The following is a 26,350-nucleotide window of genomic DNA, read 5'->3' as shown; positions in this document are numbered from 1 at the left end:
AGAGGTATACAGAGAGGAGTATAGCGCGAGAGGGAGAGAGAGAGGAATACAGAGGAGGAGTATAGCGAGAGAAAGAAAGAGAGAGAGAGGTATACAGAGAGGAGTATAGCGCAAGAGGGAGAGAGAGGAATACAGAGAGGAGTATAGCGAGAGAGAGAGAGAGAGAGAATACAGAGAGGAGTATAGCGAGAGAGAGAGAGAGAGAGAGGTATACAGAGAAGAGTATAGCGAGAGAGAGAGGAGTATAGCAAAAGAGAGAGGTATACAGAGAGGAGTATAGCGAGAGAGAGGTATACAGAGAGGAGTATAGCGAGAGAGAGAGAGGAGTATAGCGAGAGAGAGAGAGAGAGAGAGAGAGAGAGGTATACAGAGAGGAGGATAGCGAGAGAGAAAGAGAGAGAGAGAGGAGGATAGCGAAAGAGAGGAGGATAGAGATGGAGAGAGAGAGAGAGAGGAGGATAGCGCGAGAGAGAGAGAGAGAAGTAGAGAGAGAGAGGAGAATAGCGAAAGAGAGAGAGAGAGAGAGGTATACAGAGAGGAGTATAGCGAGAGAAAGAGGAGGATATAGAGAGAGGAGTATAGCGAGAGAGAGAGAGGTATACAGAGAGGAGTATAGCGAGGGAAAGAGGAGGATAGCGAGAGAGGAGGATAGCGAGAGAGAGAGGAGGATAGACTTATGTCCATTCCCCTTTATATTACCCCCCTTCCCCTTTTCCTATGCAAACTCAACTGCTTTGGCAATGCTAACATGTATTTGGTCCTGCCAATAAAGATTATTTGAATTTGAGAGAGAGAGAGAGAGAGAGAGAGAGAGGGGAGGATAGCGAGAGAGAGAGAGGAGAATAGCGAGAGAGAGAGAGGAGTATAGCGAGATAGAGAGGAGTATAGCGAGAGAGAGAGAGGTATACAGAGAGGAGTATAGCGCGAGAGGGAGAGAGAGAGGAATACAGAGAGGAGTATAGCGAGAGAGAGAAAGAGAGAGAGAGGTATACAGAGAGGAGTATAGCGAGAGAGAGAAAGAGAGAGAGAGGTATACAGAGAGGAGTATAGCGCGAGAGGGAGAGAGAGGAATACAGAGAGGAGTATAGCGAGAGAGAGAGGAGTATAGCGAGAGAGAGAGAGGTATACAGAGAGGAGTATAGCGAGAGAGAGGATAGCGAGAGAGAGAGAGGTATACAGAGAGGAGTATAGCGAGAGAGAGAGGAGGATAGCGAGAGAGAAGGAGAGAGAGAGGAGGATAGCGAGAGAGAGAGAGAGAGAGAGAGAGAGAGAGAGAGAGAGAGAGAGAGGAGTATAGCGAGAGAGAGGAGAATAGCGAGAGAGAGAGGAGTATAGCAAAAGAGAGAGAGAGAGAGAGAGAGAGAGAGGTATACAGAGAGGAGTATAGCGAGAGAAAGAGGAGGATAGCGAGAGAGAGAAAGAGGAGTATAGCGAGAGAGAGAGAGAGAGAGAGAGAGAGAGGAGTATAGCAAGAGAGAGAGAGAGAGAGGTATACAGAGAGGAGTATAGCGAGAGAAAGAGGAGGATAGCGAGAGAGGAGGATAGCGAGAGAGAGAGAGGAGGATAGAGAGAGAGGGAAGTATAGCGAGAGAGAGAGGTATACAGAGAGGAGGATAGCGAGAGAGAGAGGATGATAGCGAGAGAGAGGAGGATAGAGTAGAGAGAGAGAGAGGAGGATAGCAAGAGAGAGGAGGATAGCGCGAGAGAGAGAGAGAGGAGTATAGCGAGAGAGAGAGGAGAATAGCGAGAGAGAGAGGAGTATAGCAAAAGAGAGAGAGAGAGAGAGAGAGGAGTATAGCAAGAGAAAGAGGAGGATAGCGAGAGAGAGAGAAAGAGGAGTATAGCGAGAGAGAGAGGAGTATAGCAAGAGAGAGAGAGAGGTATACAGAGAGGAGTATAGCGAGAGAAAGAGGAGGATAGCGAGAGAGGAGGATAGCGAGAGAGAGAGAGAGGAGGATAGAGAGAGAGAGAAGTATAGCGAGAGAGAGAGAGAGAGAGAGGGGTATACAGAGAGGAGGATAGCGAGAGAGAGAGAGGAGGATAGAGAGAGAGAGAGGAGGATAGCGAGAGAGAGAGAGAGAGAGGAGTATAGCGAGAGAGAGAGAGGAGAATAGCGAGAGAGGAGTATAGCGAGAGAGAGAGAGAGGTATACAGAGAGGAGTATAGCGCGAGAGGGAGAGAGAGAGGAATACAGAGAGGAGTATAGCGAGAGAGAGAAAGAGAGAGAGAGGTATACAGAGAGGAGTATAGCGAGAGAGAGAGAGAATACAGAGAGGAGTATAGCGAGAGAGAGATAGAGAGGAGGATAGCGAGAGAGAGAGGTATACAGAGAGGAGTATAGCGAGAGAGAGAGGGGAGTATAGCGAGAGAGAGGATAGCGAGAGAGAGAGAGAGAGAGAGAGGAGGATAGAGAGAGAGAGAGAGAGAGAGAGGAGGATAGAAAGAGAGAGAGAGAGAGGAGGATAGAGAGAGAGAGAGAGGAGGATAGCAAGAGAGAGGAGGATAGAGAGAGAGAGAGAGGGAGAGGAGACTGTGCCAGCAATGTAACCAGGGGGTCCCAGAGGATGAGGAACACTTCCTGTTACATTGCCCCAAGTACTCGTCAGTGAGGGACACTCACTTCCAGAGACTCTCCGCTCTCATCCCGGACTTCAATTCTACAGGAGAGAAGAGGAAACTCCAAATTCTACTGGGAGAAGAGGAGCCAATGGTGAAGAGAGCTGCCCAATATGTGACAGCATGTCACAGACTGAGAGGGACATGAGAAACTGAGGACTTTCACAGACTTATGTCCATTCCCCTTTATATTACCCCCTTCCCCTTTTCCTTGCTTTGGCAATGCTAATATGTATTTGGTCCTGCCAATAAAGCTTATTTGAATTTGAATTTGAGAGAGAGAGGAGGATAGCAAGAGAGAGGAGGATAGAGAGAGAGAGAGAGAGAGAGAGAGAGAGAGAGAGAGGAGGATAACAAGAGAGAGAGAGGAGGATAGTGAGAGAGAGAGAGAGGAGAATACAAAGAGAGAGGAGTATAGCGAGAGAGAGAGAGAGAGAGGTATACAGAGAGGAGTATAGCGCGAGAGGGAGAGAGAGAGGAATACAGAGAGGAGTATAGCGAGAGAGAGAAAGAGAGAGAGAGGTATACAGAGAGGAGTATAGCGAGAGAGAGAGAGAGAATACAGAGAGGAGTATAGCGAGAGAGAGATAGAGAGGAGGATAGCGAGAGAGAGAGGTATACAGAGAGGAGTATAGCGAGAGAGAGAGAGGGGAGTATAGCGAGAGAGAGGATAGCGAGAGAGAGAGGTATACAGAGAGGAGTATAGCGAGAGAGAGAGAGAGAGGAGGATAGAGAGAGAGAGAGAGAGAGAGAGAGAGAGGAGGATAGCAAGAGAGAGGAGGATAGAAAGAGAGAGAGAGAGAGAGAGAGAGAGAGAGGAGGATAGAGAGAGAGAGAGAGGAGGATAGCAAGAGAGAGGAGGATAGAAAGAGAGAGAGAGGAGGATAGAGAGAGAGAGAGAGAGGAGGATAGCAAGAGAGAGGAGGATAGAGAGAGAGAGAGAGGGAGAGGAGACTGTGCCAGCAATGTGACCTGGGGGTCCCAGAGGATGAGGAACACTTCCTGTTACATTGCCCCAAGTACTCATCAGTGAGGGACACTCACTTCCAGAGACTCTCCGCTCTCATCCCGGACTTCAATTCTACAGGAGAGAAGAGGAAACTCCAAATTCTACTGGGAGAAGAGGAGCCAATGGTGAAGAGAGCTGCCCAATATGTGACAGCATGTCACAGACTGAGAGGGACATGAGAAACTGAGGACTTTCACAGACTTATGTCCATTCCCCTTTATATTACCCCCCTTCCCCTTTATATTACCCCCTTCCCCTTTTCCTTGCTTTGGCAATGCTAATATGTATTTGGTCCTGCCAATAAAGCTTATTTGAATTTGAATTTGAGAGAGAGAGGAGGATAGCAAGAGAGAGGAGGATAGAGAGAGAGAGGAGGATAACAAGAGAGAGAGAGGAGGATAGTGAGAGAGAGAGAGAGAGAGGAGAATACAAAGAGAGAGGAGTATAGCGAAAGAGAGAGAGGTATACAGAGAGGAGTATAGCGAGAGAAAGAGGAGGATAGCGAGAGAGGAGGATAGCGAGAGAGAGGAGGATAGCGCGAGAGAGAGAGGAGGATAGCGAGAGAGAGGAGATAGCGAGTAGGGGTGCAACGGATCGTGCCCGATCCGCGATCCGAACGGGTCGACCTGTTGGATCGGCACAGTATGCGATCCGCGGAATGCACCGGCGCTGCAGCCTTAAGAAAGACCGCGGCTTCGACCTAGCTCCGGAGCGGTCGGCCATCTTGGTACACTCGGCGGCGGTGCGCGCTCGTGGATCTTTTCTATTCTGCAAGAGCGCGCTGACTCTGCATGCAACCTGAGTACAGTGAGACGGACCGAGTACATCAGTACAGTGAGTTGGCTAATGGCTATTACAGGGGAAAAATGGCTATACACACAGTGTTACTGTTTACTAGTGTGGGGGCAATGTTGGCTATGACTATTATTACAGTGGCAAAAATGGCAATTACAGTGTTACTGTTTTACTAGTGTGGGGGCAATGTTGGCTATGGCTATTAATAATAGCCATAGCCAACATTGCCCCCACACTAGTAAAACAGTAACACTGTAATTGTCATTTTTCCCACTGTAATAGTCCCAAAAATGTGTCAAAATTGTCCAATGTGTCCGCCATAATGTCGCGGTCACGAAAAAATAAATCGCTGATCGCCGCCATTGGTAGTAAAAAAAAATAATAAAAATGTAAAAAAAGACAAAACTTTTGTTTGCCTTGTGTTTTTTTTTTTTTTTTTACTGATCCGAAAATGATCCGATCCGTGACTCCTGATCCGATGATCGATCCGATCCGTGTGTTTTTTGATCCGTTGCACCCCTAATAGCGAGAGATAAGTATATGCCTTTAAACGCACTGCAAACACACTAAAATGCATGTAAATGCAGATGCAGAAATGCACAGTGAACACAGGGATTGTGGTGTAAACAAGCCTTAAATCATGAAGAAAACAGTTAAAAAAAAAAAAAAAAACATGCAGGAGGCTCCGCCCACCTAAGTATATTCTAGTGTTCTGAAAAAAGAAAGTTCCAGGCCCTGCACAGTGACATCACAAAGCTAACCCCCACAGAGCCTTTATATTCCAGACGCATAGGGCTCAGCCTCAGATAACACAGAGCGTTGAGGAGTGTGGATGTGTTGTTATTTGTCTCTGACAAAACAAGCGAAAATGAACAAGTTATTGTCATTATTTCTTATTGTGTTGGCCATGCCAATTGCAATGATCAACGGATTACCGATTCCATCAAAAGGTTAGGACTCTATTATATATTTGTAGTTTTCATTGGAATAAAGAAGAGTACACATTATACACATTGCACTTTCATATTCGGAGCTTTGCTTTACTCATGTGACTTAAATCTTCCTGGATTCATTTGAAATCAAACTGTCACTTTGTAAAACATGAACCTTCCCCTCCCCCGAAGTGTCAGTTATTTATGAAAATGACAAAGACCCTGAAAGCTTTGTGAAGTGAGCCCAATACACTGCAGTGTAGTAGATAATAGAAGCCATAGAGATCCATCCTATATACAGGACATGGGAATCCCAGTGTACATCACATGGAGGGAGGAGATTACAGCTTCTTTACAATTACTTACATATGGTCACAACACCCGTGTGAGAAGGCTGTGCTGGAAGCAACTTCATCACCCTAGAAATGGCATTCAGGGAACGGTTACTAGACATACAATAACCCGCCCCTCACCTAAGTCACGCCTATATCCACCCCATACCCGCCTCTCATCTCCACCCCCTACATACCTTCTAGCACCGCCCCCTTTTGAGAATAGGGAACCAAGTATGATTCGTAAGGAGGTCTGGCTGCAGAGTGGAGCTCCACCGATGACAGGAAACATATGGCCTCCACTCCAATTTTTTTTATTACTGAACTTCATTGGGAATCTCTGCAGCTGAAGCGCCATAGGAAACATGTGTCCTCCACCTTTTTTTAAATGAACTTTAATGTAACAAAACAACAAATAGACAACACTACAGGAAGTGGAGCCTGGGATTTGCAGAAACACAAGATATTTTTGGGAGGTTTTGTACTTCCTGTTAAAGTGCTGTCCTTCAGTTAAAGCGGAGTTCCACCCAAAATTGGAACTTCCGATTATCCCACTCCTCACCCCCTTACATGCCACATTTGGCATGTAATTTTTTTTGGGGGGGGTGGGGGCTTTAGGAGGAGTGGGACTTAGGGTTGCCACCTCATCCCTTTAAAACAGAACACATATTAATTACACAGGTTCTGTGGCTAATTAAGGTGGTAATTAGGACTCATTTGGTGCCTTACCTGCATTCAATTAGCCTCAGAACCTGTGTAATTCATATGTGTTCTGTTTTAAAGGGATGAGGTGGCAACCCTAGTGGGACTTCCTGTCCCACTTCCTCCTCCCGCTGAGAGGCTGGTTAGGCGATTAAGCTTAAATGCCTACAACAGCCCCCCCCTGTAGGCGATCGCCTAGGACACGTCACAGGTCCTAGGTGATCTCCTGTCCAATCAGACGGCGCCGGGCCATGCCGCGCGCACATGCGCAGTGCCGCTTGCGCATGTGCAGTGGGTGCATGGCCGTGAAGCCGAAAGCTGTCACGGCCGGGTGGCCCACAGTTGAAATGAAAACGCCGGCCGGGGAGGGGGGGAGAGGAGCGGAGCCCCGGCCGACGCGTCGATGGAACGCTGGAGCAGGTAAGTGTATTTTTATTAAAAGCCAGCAGCTACACTTTTTGTAGCTGCTGACTTTTAATAAACATAAAAATTGGCTGGAACACCCCTTTAACTTTGTAAACTGTATTGGTTTGTAAACAGCGATTGTTTAACCACTTCAGTCCCGGAAGGATTCCCCTCCCCCTTAATGACCAGAGCATTTTTTTGCGATACGGCACTGACAATTGCCAATCGTGTGACGCTGTACACAAAACACAAATTTATGTTCTTTTTTACCCACAAATAGATTATTTAGGTGGTATTTGATCACCTCTGCAGTTTTTATTTTTTGCGCTATAAAACACAAAAAGAGCGACAATTTAAAAAAAGAAAAAATAAATAAATTGTTTTTACATTCTGCAATAATAAATACCCCAACCCCCCCCCCCCCCCCAAAATATATATATATATATATATATATATATATATATATATATAATGAATTTATTCATCAGTTTAGGACAATATATATCCCTGTACATATTTTTGGTTAAAAAAACAAAAAACTCACAATAGGCGTATATTAAGTGGTTTGCACAAAAGTTATGGCATCTACAAACACTGGGATAGATTTTAGGGATTTTTATTTATTTTTTATTGTTTTTACTGGTTTGTGATTTTTAGCGCGGACAAATCTGACCCCAAATAACACTTTTTGGGGACCAGTGACATTATTACATTGATCAGTGCTATAAAAATGCACTAATCAATGTAAAAATGACACTGGCAGGGAAGGGGTTAACTGTGTTCCCTGGGTGGCTGCCTGGGACATGACAGATATCACTGTTCCCGATCACAATAGACAGTTCCCAATATCTAGCAAGAGAGACAGTCCCATATATACAGCAAGAGAGACAGTCCCAATATCCAGGCAGCATTATAAGACATCCCCATATCCTGACAGCGGCATTACTAGACAGTCAAGCAGCCCCTATATTCATCCAGCAACAACACTGACAGTTTTAAATAATTACCAAAATCAATGTACAGTCTTCCTCAGGCAGTGAGCAGTCAGAAGTTTCAGGACAGGACACCACACTGCAGCTCTTCCTCACACTCACAGGAACATCCACTCTACTACAGGGAGAGGCAGAGTGCAGCTGATATTGCTCCACTCTCTTAAAGGGGTTATAAAATAAAATAAAAAATCCCCCCTAAATAGCTTCCTTTACCTTAGTGCAGTCCTCCTTCACTTACCTCATCCTTCCATTTTGCTTTTAAATGTACTTATTTCTTCTGAGAAATGCTCACTTCCTGTTCTTCTGTCTGTAACTCACCACAGTAATGCAAGGCTTTCTTCATGGTGTGCAGAAAGCCTCTTGAGGGGGGAGGGGGCGAGTAGGCAAGTCAGGACACTCTCTACTTTGCAGATAGAGAAAGGAGCTGTGTGCTAGTGGGCATCCGGACACTCCTGCTCGCCCTTTCCCCCCTCAAGATGCTTTCTGCACACCAAGAAGAAAACCTTGCATATGGTGGTGAGTTACAGACAGAAGAACAGGAAGTGAGCATTTCTCAGAAGAAAAAAGGACATTTAAAAGCAAAATCGAAGGATGAGGTAAGTGAAGGAGGACTGCACTAAGGTAAAGAAAGCTATTTAGGGAAAAAAAACATTCCTTTACAACCCCTTTAAGGCTGCTGCCGGTACTATAGGAGCTGTGTCGGCTTATGTGGCCGCCAGCTGACTCTGCGGGCTGAGAGCTGCTTAAAACAAGCTATATATTAAAAAAAAAACTCTGCTCCCTGTCAGAAGTACCAGAACTCAGTTCTGGCACACACACACAAAATAACTGAATATAATATAATAGGATTGTACTTATCTTTCTTAGATAATATAAAATTAATATTTGTATTTATTTTCTCTTCTGTGATTATAGATCCGAATGAACGTTATAGATATGTTGTGTATGAGCCGTCAGGCAAGGAGTACAAGATTGAGATATTTCTACCTGAGCCAATAGTTGAAGATACCAAAGCTGATGAGAAGGATTTACCTGCGGAGTCCAACCTCACACCTGAGGAGCACAAAGTAGACGTGCTATATGCACCTGAAGAATCCAATCTCACAGCCGAGGAACACAAAGCAGACGTGCTATATGCACCTGAAGAGTCCGAGCTTGCCCCCGAGGAACACAAAGCGGACGTGCTATATGCACCTGAAGAGTCCGAGCTTGCACCCGAGGAACATATAGCGGACGCGCTATATGCACCTGAAGAGTCCGAGCTTGCACCCGAGGAACACAAAGCGGACGTGCTATATGCACCTGAAGAGTCCGAGCTTGCACCCAAGGAACATATAGCGGACACGCTATATGCACCTGAAGAGTCCGAGCTTGCACCCGAGGAACACAAAGCGGACGTGCTATATGCACCTGATGAAACCAATCTCACAGCTGAGGAACACAAAGCAGATGTGCTATATGCACCTGAAGAGTCCGAGCTTGCCCCCGAGGAACACAAAGCGGACGTGCTATATGCACCTGAAGAGTCCGAGCTTGCACCCGAGGAACATATAGCGGACGTGCTATATGCACCTGAAGAGTCCGAGCTTGCACCCGAGGAACACAAAGCGGACGTGCTATATGCACCTGAAGAGTCCGAGCTTGCACCCGAGGAACACAAAGCGGACGTGCTATATGCACCTGAAGAGTCCGAGCTTGCACCCAAGGAACATATAGCGGACGCGCTATATGCACCTGAAGAGTCCGAGCTTGCACCCGAGGAACATATAGCGGACGCGCTATATGCACCTGAAGAGTACGAGCTTGCACCCGAGGAACACAAAGCGGACGTGCTATATGCACCTGAAGAGTCCGAGCTTGCCCCCGAGGAACACAAAGCGGACGTGCTATATGCACCTGAAGAGTCCGAGCTTGCACCCGAGGAACACATAGCGGACGCGCTATATGCACCTGAAGAGTCCGAGCTTGCACCCGAGGAACACAAAGCGGACGTGCTATATGCACCTGAAGAGACCGAGCTTGCACCCAAGGAACATATAGCGGACACGCTATATGCACCTGAAGAGTCCGAGCTTGCACCCGAGGAACACAAAGCGGACGTGCTATATGCACCTGAAGAATCCAATCTCACAGCTGAGGAACACAAAGCAGATGTGCTATATGCACCTGAAGAGTCCGAGCTTGCCCCCGAGGAACACAAAGCGGACGTGCTATATGCACCTGAAGAGTCCGAGCTTGCACCCGAGGAACATATAGCGGACGTGCTATATGCACCTGAAGAGTCCGAGCTTGCACCCGGGGAACACAAAGCGGACGTGCTATATGCACCTGAAGAGTCCGAGCTTGCCCCCGAGGAACACAAAGCGGACGTGCTATATGCACCTGAAGAGTCCGAGCTTGCACCCGAGGAACATATAGCGGACGTGCTATATGCACCTGAAGAGTCCGAGCTTGCACCCGAGGAACACAAAGCGGACGTGCTATATGCACCTGAAAAGTCCGAGCTTGCACCCGAGGAACACAAAGCGGACGTGCTATATGCACCTGAAGAGTCCGAGCTTGCACCCGAGGAACATATAGCGGACGCGCTATATGCACCTGAAGAGTCCGAGCTTGCACCCGAGGAACATATAGCGGACGCGCTATATGCACCTGAAGAGTACGAGCTTGCACCCGAGGAACACAAAGCGGACGTGCTATATGCACCTGAAGAGTCCAAGCTTGCCCCCGAGGAACACAAAGCGGACGTGCTATATGCACCTGAAGAGTCCGAGCTTGCACCCGAGGAACACATAGCGGACGCGCTATATGCACCTGAAGAGTCCGAGCTTGCACCCGAGGAACACAAAGCGGACGTGCTATATGCACCTGAAGAGTCCGAGCTTGCACCCAAGGAACATATAGCGGACGCGCTATATGCACCTGAAGAGTCCGAGCTTGCACCCGAGGAACACAAAGCGGACGTGCTATATGCACCTGAAGAATCCAATCTCACAGCTGAGGAACACAAAGCAGATGTGCTATATGCACCTGAAGAGTCCGAGCTTGCCCCCGAGGAACACAAAGCGGACGTGCTATATGCACCTGAAGAGTCCGAGCTTGCACCCGAGGAACATATAGCGGACGTGCTATATGCACCTGAAGAGTCCGAGCTTGCACCCGAGGAACACAAAGCGGACGTGCTATATGCACCTGAAGAGTCCGAGCTTGCACCCGAGGAACACAAAGCGGACGTGCTATATGCACCTGAAGAGTCCGAGCTTGCACCTGAGGAACATATAGCGGACGCGCTATATGCACCTGAAGAGTCCGAGCTTGCACCCGAGGAACACAAAGCGGACGTGCTATATGCACCTGAAGAGTCCGAGCTTGCACCCGAGGAACACAAAGCGGACGTGCTATATGCACCTGAAGAATCCAATCTCACAGCTGAGGAACACAAAGCAGATGTGCTATATGCACCTGAAGAGTCCGAGCTTGCCCCCGAGGAACACAAAGCGGACGTGCTATATGCACCTGAAGAGTCCGAGCTTGCACCCGAGGAACATATAGCGGACGTGCTATATGCACCTGAAGAGTCCGAGCTTGCACCCGAGGAACACAAAGCGGACGTGCTATATGCACCTGAAGAGTCCGAGCTTGCACCCGAGGAACACAAAGCGGACGTGCTATATGCACCTGAAGAGTCCGAGCTTGCACCCGAGGAACATATAGCGGACGCGCTATATGCACCTGAAGAGTCCGAGCTTGCACCCGAGGAACCCAAAGCGGACGTGCTATATGCACCTGAAGAGTCCGAGCTTGCACCCGAGGAACACAAAGCGGACGTGCTATATGCACCTGAAGAGTCCGAGCTTGCACCCGAGGAACATATAGCGGACGCGCTATATGCACCTGAAGAGTCCCAGCTTGCACCCGAGGAACACAAAGCGGACGTGCTATTTGCACCTGAAGAGTCTGAGCTTGCACCCGAGGAACACAAAGCGGACGTGCTATATGCACCTAAAGAGTCCGAGCTTGCACCCGAGGAACAAATAGCGGACGCGCTATATGCACCTGAAGAGTCCGAGCTTGCACCCGAGGAACACAAAGCGGACGTGCTATATGCACCTGAAGAGTCCGAGCTTGCACCCGAGGAACACAAAGCGGACGTGCTATATGCACCTGAAGAGTCCGAGCTTGCACCCGAGGAACATATTGCGGACGCGCTATATGCACCTGAAGAATCCGAGCTTGCACCAGAGGAACACAAAGCGGACGCGCTATTTGCACCTGAAGAGTCCGAGCTTGCCCCCGAGGAACACAAAGCGGACGTGCTATTTGCACCTGAAGAGTCCAAGCTTGCACCCGAGGAACACAAAGCAGACGTGCTATTTGCACCTGAAGAGTCCGAGCTTGCACCCGAGGAACACATAGCGGACGCGCTATATGTACCTGAAGAGTCCGAGCTTGCACCCGAGGAACACAAAGCGGACGTGCTATATGCACCTGAAGAGTCTGAGTTCACAGGTGGATGGCGACAGACGGCAGTTGAGGAGGATTTAGCTACAGAGTCCAATCTGTCAGCTGAAGATACCAAAGCAGATGATACAAGTGTACCTGCGGAGTCCAAGCACACAGGTGAAGATACCAAAGCAGATGAGATGGTTGTACCTGCGGAGTCCAGGCTCACAGGTGAAGATACGAAGGCAGATGAGATGGATGTACCTGCGGAGTCCAAGCTTGCAGGTGAAGAAACAAAGGCAGATGTGACGTCTAAGCCCCCAGACACCCAGGATACAGGTAAGAGAATATAACGTGATCATTTGAAGTCAGTGCTCTAACCAATTACTTAAATTTTGTCTGATTCTTGCTTTAATGGCCACAATTCAAGACACGGGTGGGTCTGCAAGCATCACCCATCCCTACAAAAGTCTGTTTAAAATTCAGGGGGTAAATTATCGGGCAAACAGTGACTGCATCCTATCAGATGTAATCATTGTTTGGCAGCACCAGCAGCCATGGCTGCCTGAATATAATAGAGATCCCTTCATCCATGCTGCTATTAGGGAAGACTTACACAGTGGGCAGGAACACTATTTGAGGGGTTTGAAAACTTGGGTGACTTCTGGGGAATTGAATTCCATGCACATTCTGTCTGTCTCATAAATCCCCGGGGGCCAGGCCAAAACGGCAGCAGGAGGTGGAACACAGAGTACCCTCCGTTCTTATGCTTGGCTGTGCACCGACCAGCTGCCGAGTCCATAATTTTATAGATGCTTGCACAGTCTTTTATTTTTTGGTAGTTCTAGGGGACTTCCATACACCCCTCTGGTGCTGTCCCTGCATGGATGTATATTTTATAAATGTCCAATAGTAAAAGCACTTATGGAATTTGGGGTTCTAAAAAAGAAGGGCCATTATCAGTTCTAAGCAAATACACATTCTTTGTCATGAAGTAAAACGCCTGTGTGAGAAGGAAGTAACCATCCCCTGACTCAGGAGCCACACACCTATGTCAAGTCATTGCCTCAGTGAATAGGTTCTGGCCCACTGCCCCAGAACTAGCATGCAGCACATGAGCCAGGGAATATCTACTTCAAGCCAACAAGGCTTTCTCTCAGGCCCCATACACACGACCGAGTTTCTCGGCAGAATTCAGCCAGAAACTCGATCGGAGCTGGATTCTGCCGAGAAACTCGGTCGTGTGTACACTTTTCAGCAAGGAAGCCGACGAGGAACTCGTCGGGGCGAATAGAGAACATGTTCTCTATTTCCTCGTTGTTCAATGAGGAAAGTCAGCCCGCCGAGATCTCGGTGGCTTCCACACTGAACTCGACGAGGAACTCGATGTGTTTGGCACGTCGAGTTCCTCGGACGTGTGTACGGGGCCTCACTTATTTTATCACAGCCACAACGGCCAGAACGGTGCAAGGCAGGCTGGAATCTGATTGCCCGCTGTGGGGAAATAATAGCCGTTCTTATGCTGACAATTATCTAGAAAACCCAAAGGACTTCTAAACTCTAATCAAATTTTTAATGTATAAATAACATTCATGATTTTGTATCCTTGTAGATAATGTACCTGAGAAATGTATATCTTTGTTTCTTTTCTGTTATTCTAGGACTAGATTTGCTGGGTAGAGACTATCAGTATATTCCAGCCCTGGGAAAAGACAATGAATATCTGGCCATTTTGCCAGGTGGTCAGAGGATGCTGGATGAACCCGAAGGCCAAGATTCCTCAGAAGATGTCCGGGCTTGGTATCACACCAAGGTGCAAGGTAAGTGAAATGTTCTGAAATAAGAATGGGCTTAATGCAGCTAGTGTAATATTAATTATGATTTAAAGCACAGCTCCAGCCAAAACTTTTATTTTTTTAGTTAATATGGTGTGGGGAGGAGTTGGGAAGATTTCTTCTTACATCCTGTGTGCTCTCCAGAACACAAAGGGAGGTAATCTCCCCAAGTGAGGAGACATAACGTTTGTTCGCAATTTCCCCACCTGGAGTTCCACATGATTAATTTTACCCAGCTATGTTATCCCGATACATTGAGGCCCCGTACACACGGCCGAGGAACTCGACGTGCTTGGCACGTCGAGTTCCTCGTCGAGTTCTGGGATGAAGCCGCCGAGGAGCTCGGCGGGACGCCTTCTCCCATAGAACAACGAGAAAATAGAGAACATGTTCTCTATTTTCTCGTCGAGCTCCTCGGCGGCTCCATCGAGCCAAAACTGTACAGACGACAGAGTTTCTCGGCAGAATCCGGGTTTTGACCGAGTTTCTCGGTGAATTCTGCCGAGAAACTCTGTCGTGTGTACGGGGCCTTAGAAGTTCTTACATGTGCTCTTATCATTGACAATAACGCTTTATTTCCTTCTTTTTGTTGAAGTCCCTATTTGGCTCCTGGCTATCATGACGGTGATACTCAGTGGATTTATTTTCATGTTGGTCGTCATCTGCATCTGCAAAGCAAAGAATCAGTAAGTATCCACAATTTATACAATTGAAAATATTTGTATTTATTTTTCTGTTTGGCCAGTACTTCAAGACATGTGCCGGTGACAACCTGTGCTATTAAAAATGGGTCACTGATCCTGTACTTCGAGGCATGTGTTGGTGACTACCTGTGGTATGACATGGGCCACTGATCCTGTACTTCCAGGCATGTGTCGGTGACTACCTGTGGTATGACATGGGCCACTGATCCTGTACTTCCAGGCATGTTTTGGTGACTACCTGTGGTATGACATGGGCCACTGATCCAGTACTTCCAGGCATGTGTTGGTGACTACCTGTGCTATGACATGGGCCACTGATCCAGTACTTCTAGGTCTGTGCCAGTGACAACCTGTCATACCACAGATCTCTAATCCAGAACATTCATGCCTGTTTTGGTGTCATACCATGTGGGCCCCTGATACAGTGTTTCTAGGCTTATCCTGCTGTTTACCTCTGACTGTATTTGTTGCCCATTTTTTCTATTGTCCACTATAAACTAAACTTTTTCTTCTTTTTGCAGGTGGAAACAAAAATCAAGATTAAATGAAACAGACCAACTGACAAGCGTTGTTGTAAAATAAAACAATAGATTTTACAAGGAAAGGAAGTTTTTTACCAAGCCAACAAATGAGGAAATGGAACTATATCTTCGAGGACGTGATTCAGGAATTGGAAAGAGAAGGGAGTGAGATGGGTGGGGTGGGTGAGAAGGGAGGGGTGGGTGCAGAGTGCAGAGGGTGAGGTGGGTGTGATGGGTGCAGAGTGCAGAGGGTGAGGTGGGTTCAGAGGGTGAGATGGGTGGGGTGGGTGCAGAGGGTGAGAAGGGAGGGGTGGGTGCAGAGTGCAGAGGGTGAGGTGGGTTCAGAGGGTGAGATGGGTGGGGTGGGTGCAGAGGGTGAGATGGGTGCAGAGGGTGAGGTGGGTGGGATGGGTGCAGAGGGTGAGGTGGGTGCAGAGGGTGAGATGGGTGGGGTGGGTGCAGAGTGTGAGGTGCAGAGTGCAGAGGATGAGGTGGGTGCAGAGGGTGAGGTGGGTGCAGAGGGTGAGAAGGGAGGGGTGGGTGCAGAGTGCAGAGGGTGAGGTGGGTGGGATGGGTGCAGAGTGCAGAGGGTGAGGTGGGTTCAGAGGGTGAGATGGGTGGGGTGGGTGCAGAGGGTGAGGAGGGAGGGGTGGGTGCAGAGGGTGAGGTGGGTGGGATGGGTGCAGAGTGCAGAGGGTGAGGTGGGTTCAGAGGGTGAGGTGGGTGGGGTGGGTGCAGAGGGTGAGGTGGGTGCAGAGGGTGAGGTGGGTGCAGAGGGTGAGGTGGGTTCAGAGGGTGAGATGGGTGGGGTGGGTGCAGAGGGTGAGGTGGGTGCAGAGGGTGAGGTGGGTGGGATGGGTGCAGAGGGTGAGGTGGGTGCAGAGGGTGAGATGGGTGGGGTGGGTGCAGAGGATGAGGTGAGTGCAGAGGGTGAGGTGGCCGGGATGGGTGGGGTGGGTGCAGAGGGTGAGAAGGGAGGGGTGGGTGCAGAGTGCAGAGGGTGAGGTGGGTGGGATGGGTGCAGAGGGTGAGGTGGGTTCAGAGGGTGAGATGGGTGGGGTGGGTGCAGAGGGTGAGAAGGGAGGGATGGGTGCAGAGTGCAGAGGGTGAGGTGGGTTCAGAGGGTGAGATGGGTGAGGTGGGTGGGGTGGGTTGCAGAGGGTGAGGTCGGTGCAGAGGGTGAGGTGGGTGGCATGGGTGCAGAGGGTGAGGTGGATGGGTGCAGGGTGCAGAGGGTGAGGTGGGTTCAGAGGGTGAGATGGGTGGGGTGGGTGCAGAGGGTGAGGTGGGTGGGATGGGTGCAGAGGGTGAGGTGGGTGCAGAGGGTGAGATGGGTGGGGTGGGTGCAGAGTGTGAGGTGGGTGCAGAGGATGAGGTGGGTGCAGAGGGTGAGGTGGGTGCAGAGGGTGAGGTGGGTGCAGAGGGTGAGAAGGGTGGGATGGGTGCAGAGTGCAGAGGGTGAGGTGGGTGGGATGGGTGCAGAGTGCAGAGGGTGAGGTGGGTGGGATGGGTGCAGAGTGCAGATGGTGAGGTGGGTTCAGAGGGTGAGATGGGTGGGGTGGGTGCAGAGGGTGAGAAGGGAGGGGTGGGTGCAGAGGGTGAGGTGGGTGGGATGGGTGCAGAGTGCAGAGGGTGAGGTGGGTTCAGAGGGTGAGATGGGTGGGATGGGTGCAGAGTGCAGAGGGTGAGGTGGGTGCAGAGGGTGAGATGGGTGAGGTGGGTGCAGAGGATGAGGTGGGTGCAGAGGATGAGGTGGGTGCAGAGGGTGAGGTGGGTGCAGAGGGTGAGATGGGTGGGGTGGGTGCAGAGGGTGAGAAGGGAGGGGTGGGTGCAGAGGGTGAGGTGGGTGGGATGGGTGCAGAGGGTGAGGTGGGTGCAGAGGGTGAGATGGGTGGGGTGGGTGCAGAGGATGAGGTGAGTGCAGAGGGTGAGGTGGCCGGGATGGGTGGGGGGGGTGCAGAGGGTGAGAAGGGAGGGGTGGGTGCAGAGTGCAGAGGGTGGGATGGGTGCAGAGGGTGAGGTGGGTTCAGAGGGTGAGATGGGTGGGGTGGGTGCAGAGGGTGAGAAGGGAGGGATGGGTGCAGAGTGCAGAGGGTGAGGTGGGTTCAGAGGGTGAGATGGGTGGGGTGGGTGCAGAGGGTGAGGTGGGTGGGGTGGGTGCAGAGGGTGAGGTGGGTGCAGAGGGTGAGGTGGGTGGGATGGGTGCAGAGGGTGAGGTGGATGGGTGCAGAGGGTGAGGTGGGTTCAGAGGGTGAGATGGGTGGGGTGGGTGCAGAGGGTGAGATGGGTGCAGAGGGTGAGGTGGGTGGGATGGGTGCAGAGTGCAGAGGGTGAGGTGGGTGCAGAGGGTGAGATGGGTGGGGTGGGTGCAGAGTGTGAGGTGGGTGCAGAGGATGAGGTGGGTGCAGAGGGTGAGGTGGGTGCAGAGGGTGAGGTGGGTGCAGAGGGTGAGAAGGGAGGGGTGGGTGCAGAGTGCAGAGGGTGAGGTGGGTGGGATGGGTGCAGAGTGCAGAGGGTGAGGTGGGTTCAGAGGGTGAGATGGGTGGGGTGGGTGCAGAGGGTGAGAAGGGAGGGGTGGGTGCAGATGGTGAGGTGGGTGGGATGGGTGCAGAGTGCAGAGGGTGAGGTGGGTTCAGAGGGTGAGATGGGTGGGATGGGTGCAAAGTGCAGAGGGTGAGGTGGGTGCAGAGGGTGAGATGGGTGAGGTGGGTGCAGAGGATGAGGTGGGTGCAGAGGATGAGGTGGGTGCAGAGGATGAGGTGGGTGCAGAGGGTGAGGTGGGTGCAGAGGGTGAGATGGGTGGGGTGGGTGCAGAGGGTAAGAAGGGAGGGGTGGGTGCAGAGTGCAGAGGGTGAGGTGGGTGGGATGGGTGCAGAGTGCAGAGGGTGAGGTGAGTGCAGAGGGTGAGGTGGGTTCAGAGGGTGAGATGGGTGGGGTGGGTGCAGAGGGTGAGGTGGGTGCTCTCCTCTCCACCCCCCCCCCCCCCCCAGATTCCAGTACAGTCAGAGCTCCACATTCAACTTTCCTCGTTCTACTCACAGCGCTCTTTCCTCGTTCTCTTCACTTCCGCCCCCCCCTGAGCTCAGCTGAGCTGAATAGTCCGTCGGACGGCCGCGGAGCTGGCAGTGGTGAGGCCGGCTGAGCGGCCCCGACTCACGGAGCAGCCCAGATGACGCAGCACTTTGATAAGGGATGGGGACCCCGGCCAGAAGGACATGGATGCGGCTCATCCCGAGGAGCCGGCCACGGAGAGGCCGGCAGCGGATGAGCAGGGCCGGCTCAAGCAGCTGCAAAATCAGGCACAAAATTGACATGTGGCCGGCTGCCGCGGCCCACCGGGCATATGCCCGGTGTGCCCTATGGCCAGTCCGGGCCTGGGGTGGTTGTACAACAGTCCGGGCCAGGACAATGGGTGGGCAGGAGGAAAAGCTGCCCTGGGCACTGTGGTATTATGTGGGTTTGGGGGGCACCACAAGAAGATTAGAGGGAGGGGAATTGTGTTGGGTGGAGGAATTTTGGGAGTGACAGGGGTTAACAATTGAAGATTTGGTGAGGTGTGTGAGAATAGCTAATTCTAATTGGGGGGGGGGGGATTTGTGTTAGGATGGGGAAGAGTATTTGTGCTAAGAGGGAGGATTAGGGGGGTTTGTGCTATACAAGTAATATGCTAGAGGGGATTTTTTTTTGGGGGGGGGGTGGGGGTGGGGTTGTGCTAGTAGGAGTGATTGGGGTATTTGTGCTAGGAGGGTAAATTTGTGGGGGGAGATTTTTTCTAGGATAGGGGGATTAGTGAGGGGAATTTCTGCTGAAAGGGGGGGGTGGAGGATTGTGCTTGGAGGGGAAAGTTGAGGAATAGAGGATTTGTACTAGGAGGGGGAATATTTATTCATTATTTTATTTTTTGGTGAGGGGATCGATTTTTATTTTTTGGGGGTGGGGTTGCTGACACATAATGCTCATACATAATGGGGGGGGGGGGCGCATTTGGTATGTTTGCCCTGGGCAGAGAACACTGCTATGAAGGGGCAGGGGGCACTACAATGGAGCAGGATGTACAACAATCAGGGCCAGGACAAGGGGTGGGCAGGAGGAGAGGCTGCCCTGGGCACTGTGGTATTATGTGAGGTGGGTGGGCACCACAAGGAGATTGGAGGGAAGGGATTTTGTGTTGGGTGGAGGAATTTGGGGGGTGACAGGGGTTAACAAATGGAGATTTGGTGAGGTGTGCTAGGAATTTTAATTTGGGGTAAAGTTGATCCAGGGAAAATCCGATTGCCTCTCGGGGGATCAAGAAGGAATTTTTTTCCCCTGCTATAGCGAATTGGATTATGCTCTGCTGGGGTTTTTCACCTTCCTCTGGATCAACTGTGGGTATATGGGACTGTATGATACTGTTTTATTTTTCATTTTTTTTATGGTTGAACTGGATGGACTGGTGTCTTTTTTAAACCTGACTAACTATGTAACAATGGAGCGGGATGGCAGAGGAAACTGCTATGGGGGGGCAGAGGGCACTGGACACTGCTTTGGGGGTGCACAGGACCCTACTGTTAGGGGGAGAGTCAGAAGATGCTACTGTGTTAGGTGAAGTTTCACTTTAAGTTGACCGGAGATGAATCGAAGTTCGGCGGGCTGTTCAGCACTGCTGTATAGACATGTCCATTCATTATCGTCCGACTGCATTTTCGTCCAAATTTCTGGGATTTTCGTGTTATTTAATAAAATACTCTTTTTTCCCAAGATTACTCCCACGATATGTAAATCAGCGACTACATCGCTGTAGAAGGTGATTTCACTATCACAGTTAAAAAAAAGAGCGTATATGCTGAAGTATGGGGGCAGGGGTGGAGGGGTGATTTGCCCCTAACATTAGGGGCGGATTGCCCCCATGCTTCTGCATATATTTTTTAGGCACAGATTGCGTTAATATTTTTTTGTTTTTACAATGTTTTATTACATTTGCTTTGCAGTTATTGTATGTCTTACTGTTATAATGTAATGTTACTTTGTTTTATTGTTAACCATCATTTGCTTAGCAGGTATGCCATTCAACTGCAGCACTGATTTATTTATCTTGACAGCAACAGCGTTTGCTCCCACAATACGTAAATCAGTGACTCCAGTGCTATAAAAGGACGATTCCACTATCACAGTTAAAAAAAAAGAGCATATACTGTATGCCGAAGCATGGGAGCAGGGGTGGAGGGGTGATTTGCCACTAACATTAGGGGCGGATTGCCCCCATGCTTCAGCATATATTTTTTAGGCACAGATTGCGTTAAAAAAATGTTTTTTACTATGTTTTATTGTATTTGCTTTGCAGGTATGGTATGTCATACTGTAATGTTACTTTGTTTTCTTGTTAACCATCATTTGCTTAACAGGTATTCCATTCAGCTGCAGCACTGATTTATTTATCTTGACAACAGCGTTTTCTCCCACGATACATAAATCAGCAACTCCAGCAATGTAGAAGGTGATTTCACCACCATAGTTAAAAAAAAAAGAGCATATATGCCAAAGTATGGGGGCAGGGGTGGAGGGGTGATTTGCCCCTAACATTAGGGGCGGATTGCCCCCATGCTTCAGCATATATTTTTTAGGCACAGATTGCGTTAAAACATTTTTATTTTTACAATGTTTTATTGCATTTGCTTTGCAGTTATGGTATGTCATGCTACCAGCATTTCATGACTTAGGTTTCACCGTATATAAACAGCGCCATTGGGAATTGCATTTTGTCTAATGAGACATCATCTGGGGTGCGTGCCATTTTATTTAATAAAATACCGTATTTATCGCGGTATAACGCGCTCTGGCGTATAACGCGCACCCCCAAAGTGGCCCCCAATCCTGTGGGAAAAAAAGATTTTTTGTTTTTTTGTACTTACAGTTTTGATGTCTTGCGCGGCGTCCATCTGCGGCCTCGTCGGGTCCGGCGTCCTTCGGCGGCGTCCTCCCGCTCGTTTCCCGCCACGACTTTGAATACTGCGCCCGCATATAGCGAGCGCAGTACACTCGTGAATCTTCGGGCAGGCTCGGGCGCCTCTCGCACTGACGTCCTGTACGCTCAGGACGTCAGTACGAGAGGCGCCGAGACTGGCCGAAGATTCACGAGTGTACTGCGCTCGCTATATGCGGGCGCAGTATTCAAACTCATGGCGGTAAAGCGGGTATCGGCGTATATCGCGCACCCACGATTTTGCCCTGATTTTCAGGGCAAAATAGTGCGCGGTATACGCCGATAAATACGGTACTCCTTTTTCCCACGATTACTCCCACGATACATAAATCAGCGACGCCAGCGCTGTAGAAGGCAATTTCACCATCACAGTTAAAAAAAAAAAGAGCATATATGCCGAAGTATGGGGGCAGGGGTGGAGGGGTGATTTGCCCCTAACATTAGGGGCGGATTGCCCCCATGCTTCAGCATATATTTTTTAGGCACAGATTGCGTTAAAACATTTTTATTTTTACAATGTTTTATTGCATTTGCTTTGCAGTTATGGTATGTCATACTGTTATACTGTAATGTTACTTTGTTTTCTTGTTAACCATCATTTGCTTAGCAGGTATGCCATTCAGCTGCAGCACTGATTTATGTATCTTGACAGCAACATCGTTTTTTCCCACGATACGTAAATCAGCGACTCCAGCACTGTAGAAGGTGATTTCACCATCACAGTTAAAAAAAGAGCATAAATGCCCGAAGCATGGGGGCTGGGGTGGAGGGGCGATTTGCCCCTAACATTAGGGGCGGATTGCCCCCATGCTTCAGCATATATTTTTTAGGCACAGATTGTGTTAAAAAAAATATATTTTACTAGGGTTGTCCCGATACGATACTAGTATCGGTACCGATTCCAAGTATTTGCGGGAGTACTTGTACTCCCGCAAATGCCCCCGATGCCTAGCCGAATACTCCCCCCCCCGCTGCCACGCCGCATCCCGCCGCCGCTTGGTTAATACGGGCGGGGAACATTACAGCTTTCATTTGAATAGCTGTAGTGTTTCCCGCCGCGTATAGACACTCCCCCTTGCTCGGGTGATCTGTCCAATCCCGAGCAAGGGGGAGTGTCTATAAGCGGCGGGAAACACTACAGCTATTCAAATGAAAGCTGTAATGTTCCCCGCCCGTATTAACTAAGCGGCGGCGGCAGCATCAATGTATGGGGGACATGGCTTTTTATGGGGGGACATGGCTGCTTATAAGGGGGACATGGCTGCATATATGGGGGACATGGCTTTTTATGGGGGGGACATGGTTTTTTATGGGGGGGACATGGCTGCATATGGGGGGACATGGCTGGATATGGGGGAGACATGGCTGCATATGGGGGGACATGGCTGGATATGGGGGGGACATGGCTGCATATGGGGGGACATGGCTGGATATGGGGGGGACATGGCTGGATAGGGGGGGGGACATGGCTGGATAGGGGGGACATGGCTGGATATGGGGGGACATGGCTGCATATGGGGGGGTACATGGCTGAATATGGGGGGGACATGGCTGCATCTGAGGGGGGACATGGCTGCATCTGTGGGGGGACATGGCTGCATTTGTGGGGGGACATGGCTGCATTTGGGGACACATTTAAAAAAAAGTATCGGTATTCGGTATCGGCGAGTACTTGAAAAAAAGTATCGGTACTTGTACTTGGTCCTAAAAAAGTGGTATCGGGACAACCCTAATTTTTACAATGTTTTATTGTATTTGCTTTGCAGGTATGGTATGTCATACTGTTATACTGTAATGTTACTTTGTTTTCTTGTTAACCATTATTTGCTTAGCAGGTATTCCATTCAGCTGCAGCACTGATTTATTTAACTTGACAGTAATAGCATTTGCTCCCACAATACGTAAATCAGCGACTCCAGCGCTGTAGAAGGCGATTTGACCATCACAGTTAAAAAAAAAAGAGCATATATGCCGAAGCATGGGGGCGGAGGGGCGATTTGCCCCTAACATTAGGGGCGTATTGCCCCCATGCTTTAGCATATATTTTTTAGGCACAGGTTGCATTAAAAAATGTTTTATTTTTACAATGTTTTATTGCATTTGCTTTGCAGTTATGGTATGTTATACTGTAATGTTACTTTGTTTTCTTGTTAAACATAATTTTCTTAGCACGTATGCCATTCAGCTGCAGCACTGATTTATGTATCTTGACAGCAACAGCGTTTTCTCCCACGATACGTAAATCAGCGACTCCAGCACTGTAGAAGGTGATTTCACCATCACAGTTAAAAAAAAGAGCATATATGCCGAAGCATGGGGGCTGGGGTGGAGGGGCGATTTGCCCCTAAAATTAGGGGCGGATTGCCCCCATGCTTCAGCATATATTTTTTAGGCACAGATTGTGTTAAAAAAAATATTTTTACAATGTTTTATTGTATTTGTTTTGCAGGTAGGTATGTCATACTGTTATAGGGCTGCGCATCTTCACTGGTCTCACGATTCGATGCGATTACGATTATCAAGTCCACGATTCGATTCTGCGATGCATCACGATTGCAGCGCAAGTGCGCATGGCTCTCCCCCCAAAATACTAAAGGAGATGATCAGAGACTGCAGACATGCTACAGGAGATGATCGGAGACTGCAGACATGCTACAGGAGATGATCGGAAAATTGCAGACATGCTACAGGAGATGATCGGAGACTGCAGACATAATACAGGCGATGATCAGAGACTGCAGACATAGTACAGGAGATGATCAGGAAGAGCGACATTTAATGCTTTTCAAAGTGTTGTCAGTGAGAGCCACTCACCCTGGTACCTGTAGAGCTTACCTTACCTTTTAAATTTATTTATGAGCTTTTTTTAATTACAGGATACTTTACACTCAGTGACAAATATTTCACAATAATGAACAATGTGTCTTACTTTATGTGACTTCCACGGAAAGATAAAACATGCATATTACAGTTTACTGAAACATATGTGTCACATCGTTTTCAATTTTCTATACAGGTTTGCCTTAGGCAAAAAAACAGCATGTGTTACATTCTGGAATTCCCTTTACCAAGTGGAAAAATAACATTGGAAAAAAAAATAACTCCTTTTGCTCTTATAGCCATTAAAAGCTTAGCTCTGACCCAATACAAAGTGCTTGACTCTTTCACAAAATCAACTAAACTTTGGGGTGTGCCATAAGAGGACTCGGTCACCAATGGATTTTTGTAAGTGAGAGCCCCTCACCCCGGTACCTGTAGAGCGGGGAGCTCGGTTGTCAGTGAGGTGTACAGGCTGCGCTCCTCCCGCCTCCATCCCTCTCCTCCTCAGATCATCCGGTACGGCCCGCTCCGCTCTCAGGAACTCCATCCAGGGATCACAGGGGGTAGGAAACGTGACAACAGGACGACTGGAGCGTGTACAGGCGGACACGCCCACATAACTATCCTGAGCAGCAGAGTAGGCACGTACAATCAGGTCCTGTGGGAGGAGCTGTGCGAGTCATCCAATCACTGCGGGCCGGGCAGTCACATGAGCAGTCACAAACACTGGGAAATTAGGTAACGGCTGCACGGAGAGTTCTCCCGGGTGGGGGCGGGGCTAGACATTGATTATTATGATCGCCTGCATCGGAATCGCATCAGTGACACCCGAATCGCGATGCACCGATTAAATTCGACACCCCTAACACCTGATAGTAAAAGAAAGCTTACTGGTGTAAAGTGTAGGAACCTCAACCCATTACAGAAAAAAACTAAGGTGCGCTGATAGTCAAGTGCTGACCCTAGTTCGAACAACCAACAGTGTTATACATACAGCTTGTAAAATAAGAATTGAACATGTAACCATTTTTCTAGGTAAATATTTCTAAAGGTGCTATTAACATTAAATGTTCACCACATTTCAGCAACAACCCATGCAATGCATACATACAAAGAAACCAAAACAAATTAGTTTAGAAATTAAGTTACATGTAATAAAATGGAATGACACAGGGAAAAAAATATTCACCACGTGAAGAAAGGGAGGTGCAAAAAAGGCATGGAAAGCCAAAACACCAGCTGGAATCTATCAGTAGTTAGAAAGCAATCCTACCCCTTGTCAGTGCAAATTACTATCAGCTGGTTGTATCTCAAATGATGGCCTATAAAAAAGGTATAATTACCAGGGTGTCACAAGAAATATCTCATGATCAAACTTATTGTTGCAAAACATACTGATGGCATTGTTTACAGAAGCATTTCTAAACCTGTTCCAGTGAGCACTGTTGGGGCCATAATCAGGTAGTGGAAAGAACGTAATTTCACTATAAACCGGCCACGACCAGGTGCTCCTAGCAAAGTTTATGACAGAGTGAAAAGAATTAAAAGTAGTCCAAGAACCAAGGACCACTTGTGGAGAGCTTCAGAAAGACCTGGAATTAGCAGGTACAATTGTTTCAAAGAAAACAATAAGTAATGCAATCAACTGCCATATCCTGTATGTCCGCTCACCATGCAAGACTCCATAGGTGGAGAAAAAGCCTGTTGAAGCTTGTTTAAAATTTTCTGCACAACATTTAGACAAGCCTGTGAAATACTGGGAGAATATAGTCTGGTCATATGAGCCCAAAATTGAACCCTTTGGATGCCATAATACACACCATGTTTGGAGGTCAAATGGCACTGCACATCACCCCAAAAACAGCATACCAACAGTGAAGTTTGGAGGTGGGAACATCATGGGGATAGATGGGGGGAGGGTTATGGCAGGTGACAAGAAAGTTCCCATGTTGCAAACAGCCACTGGAAATAATAGTGCCATTTGTACTACTATAAATTATATGAAAAACACCGGAGAAAAATGTAACAATACATTTAAGTGTTTGTTCACCAATGCCAGAATTCTGCCAAGCAAAATAGGTGAGCTGGAAGCTCTGGTGCATGAGGAGAGCTATGATGTAATCGGTATTGCTGAAACTTGGCTTCAATCCTCACATGACTGGGCTATTAATATTCCTGGCTATGCTCTTTCGGAAAGACAGGGTAAAAAGGAAAGGTGGAGGGGTCTGTCTCTATGTGAGAAGTGACCTCAAAGCAAGCGTGAAAGAGAACCTGTTTGATGG

General features: G+C 48.8%; 1 protein-coding gene across 1 annotated transcript; it reads left to right on the top strand.

The window, feature by feature from the left end:
* Nucleotides 1–5,288: 5,288 nt before the first annotated feature.
* Nucleotides 5,289–15,446, top strand: LOC120928233. The gene is made up of 6 exons (XM_040339341.1): nt 5,289–5,370; nt 8,699–8,910; nt 12,124–12,565; nt 13,888–14,046; nt 14,657–14,747; nt 15,287–15,446. The coding sequence occupies exons 1-6, from the start codon at nt 5,289–5,291 to the stop codon at nt 15,345–15,347; spliced, it is 1,047 nt and encodes a 348-aa protein (XP_040195275.1). The 3' UTR covers nt 15,348–15,446.
* Nucleotides 15,447–26,350: the final 10,904 nt, after the last annotated feature.

Source organism: Rana temporaria, chromosome 2, assembly GCF_905171775.1.
Source record: "Rana temporaria chromosome 2, aRanTem1.1, whole genome shotgun sequence".
NCBI classification, from domain to species: domain Eukaryota; kingdom Metazoa; phylum Chordata; class Amphibia; order Anura; family Ranidae; genus Rana; species Rana temporaria.
Note: the sequence above shows the minus strand (reverse complement) of the source record. Positions and strands in the feature narration are given on the sequence as shown.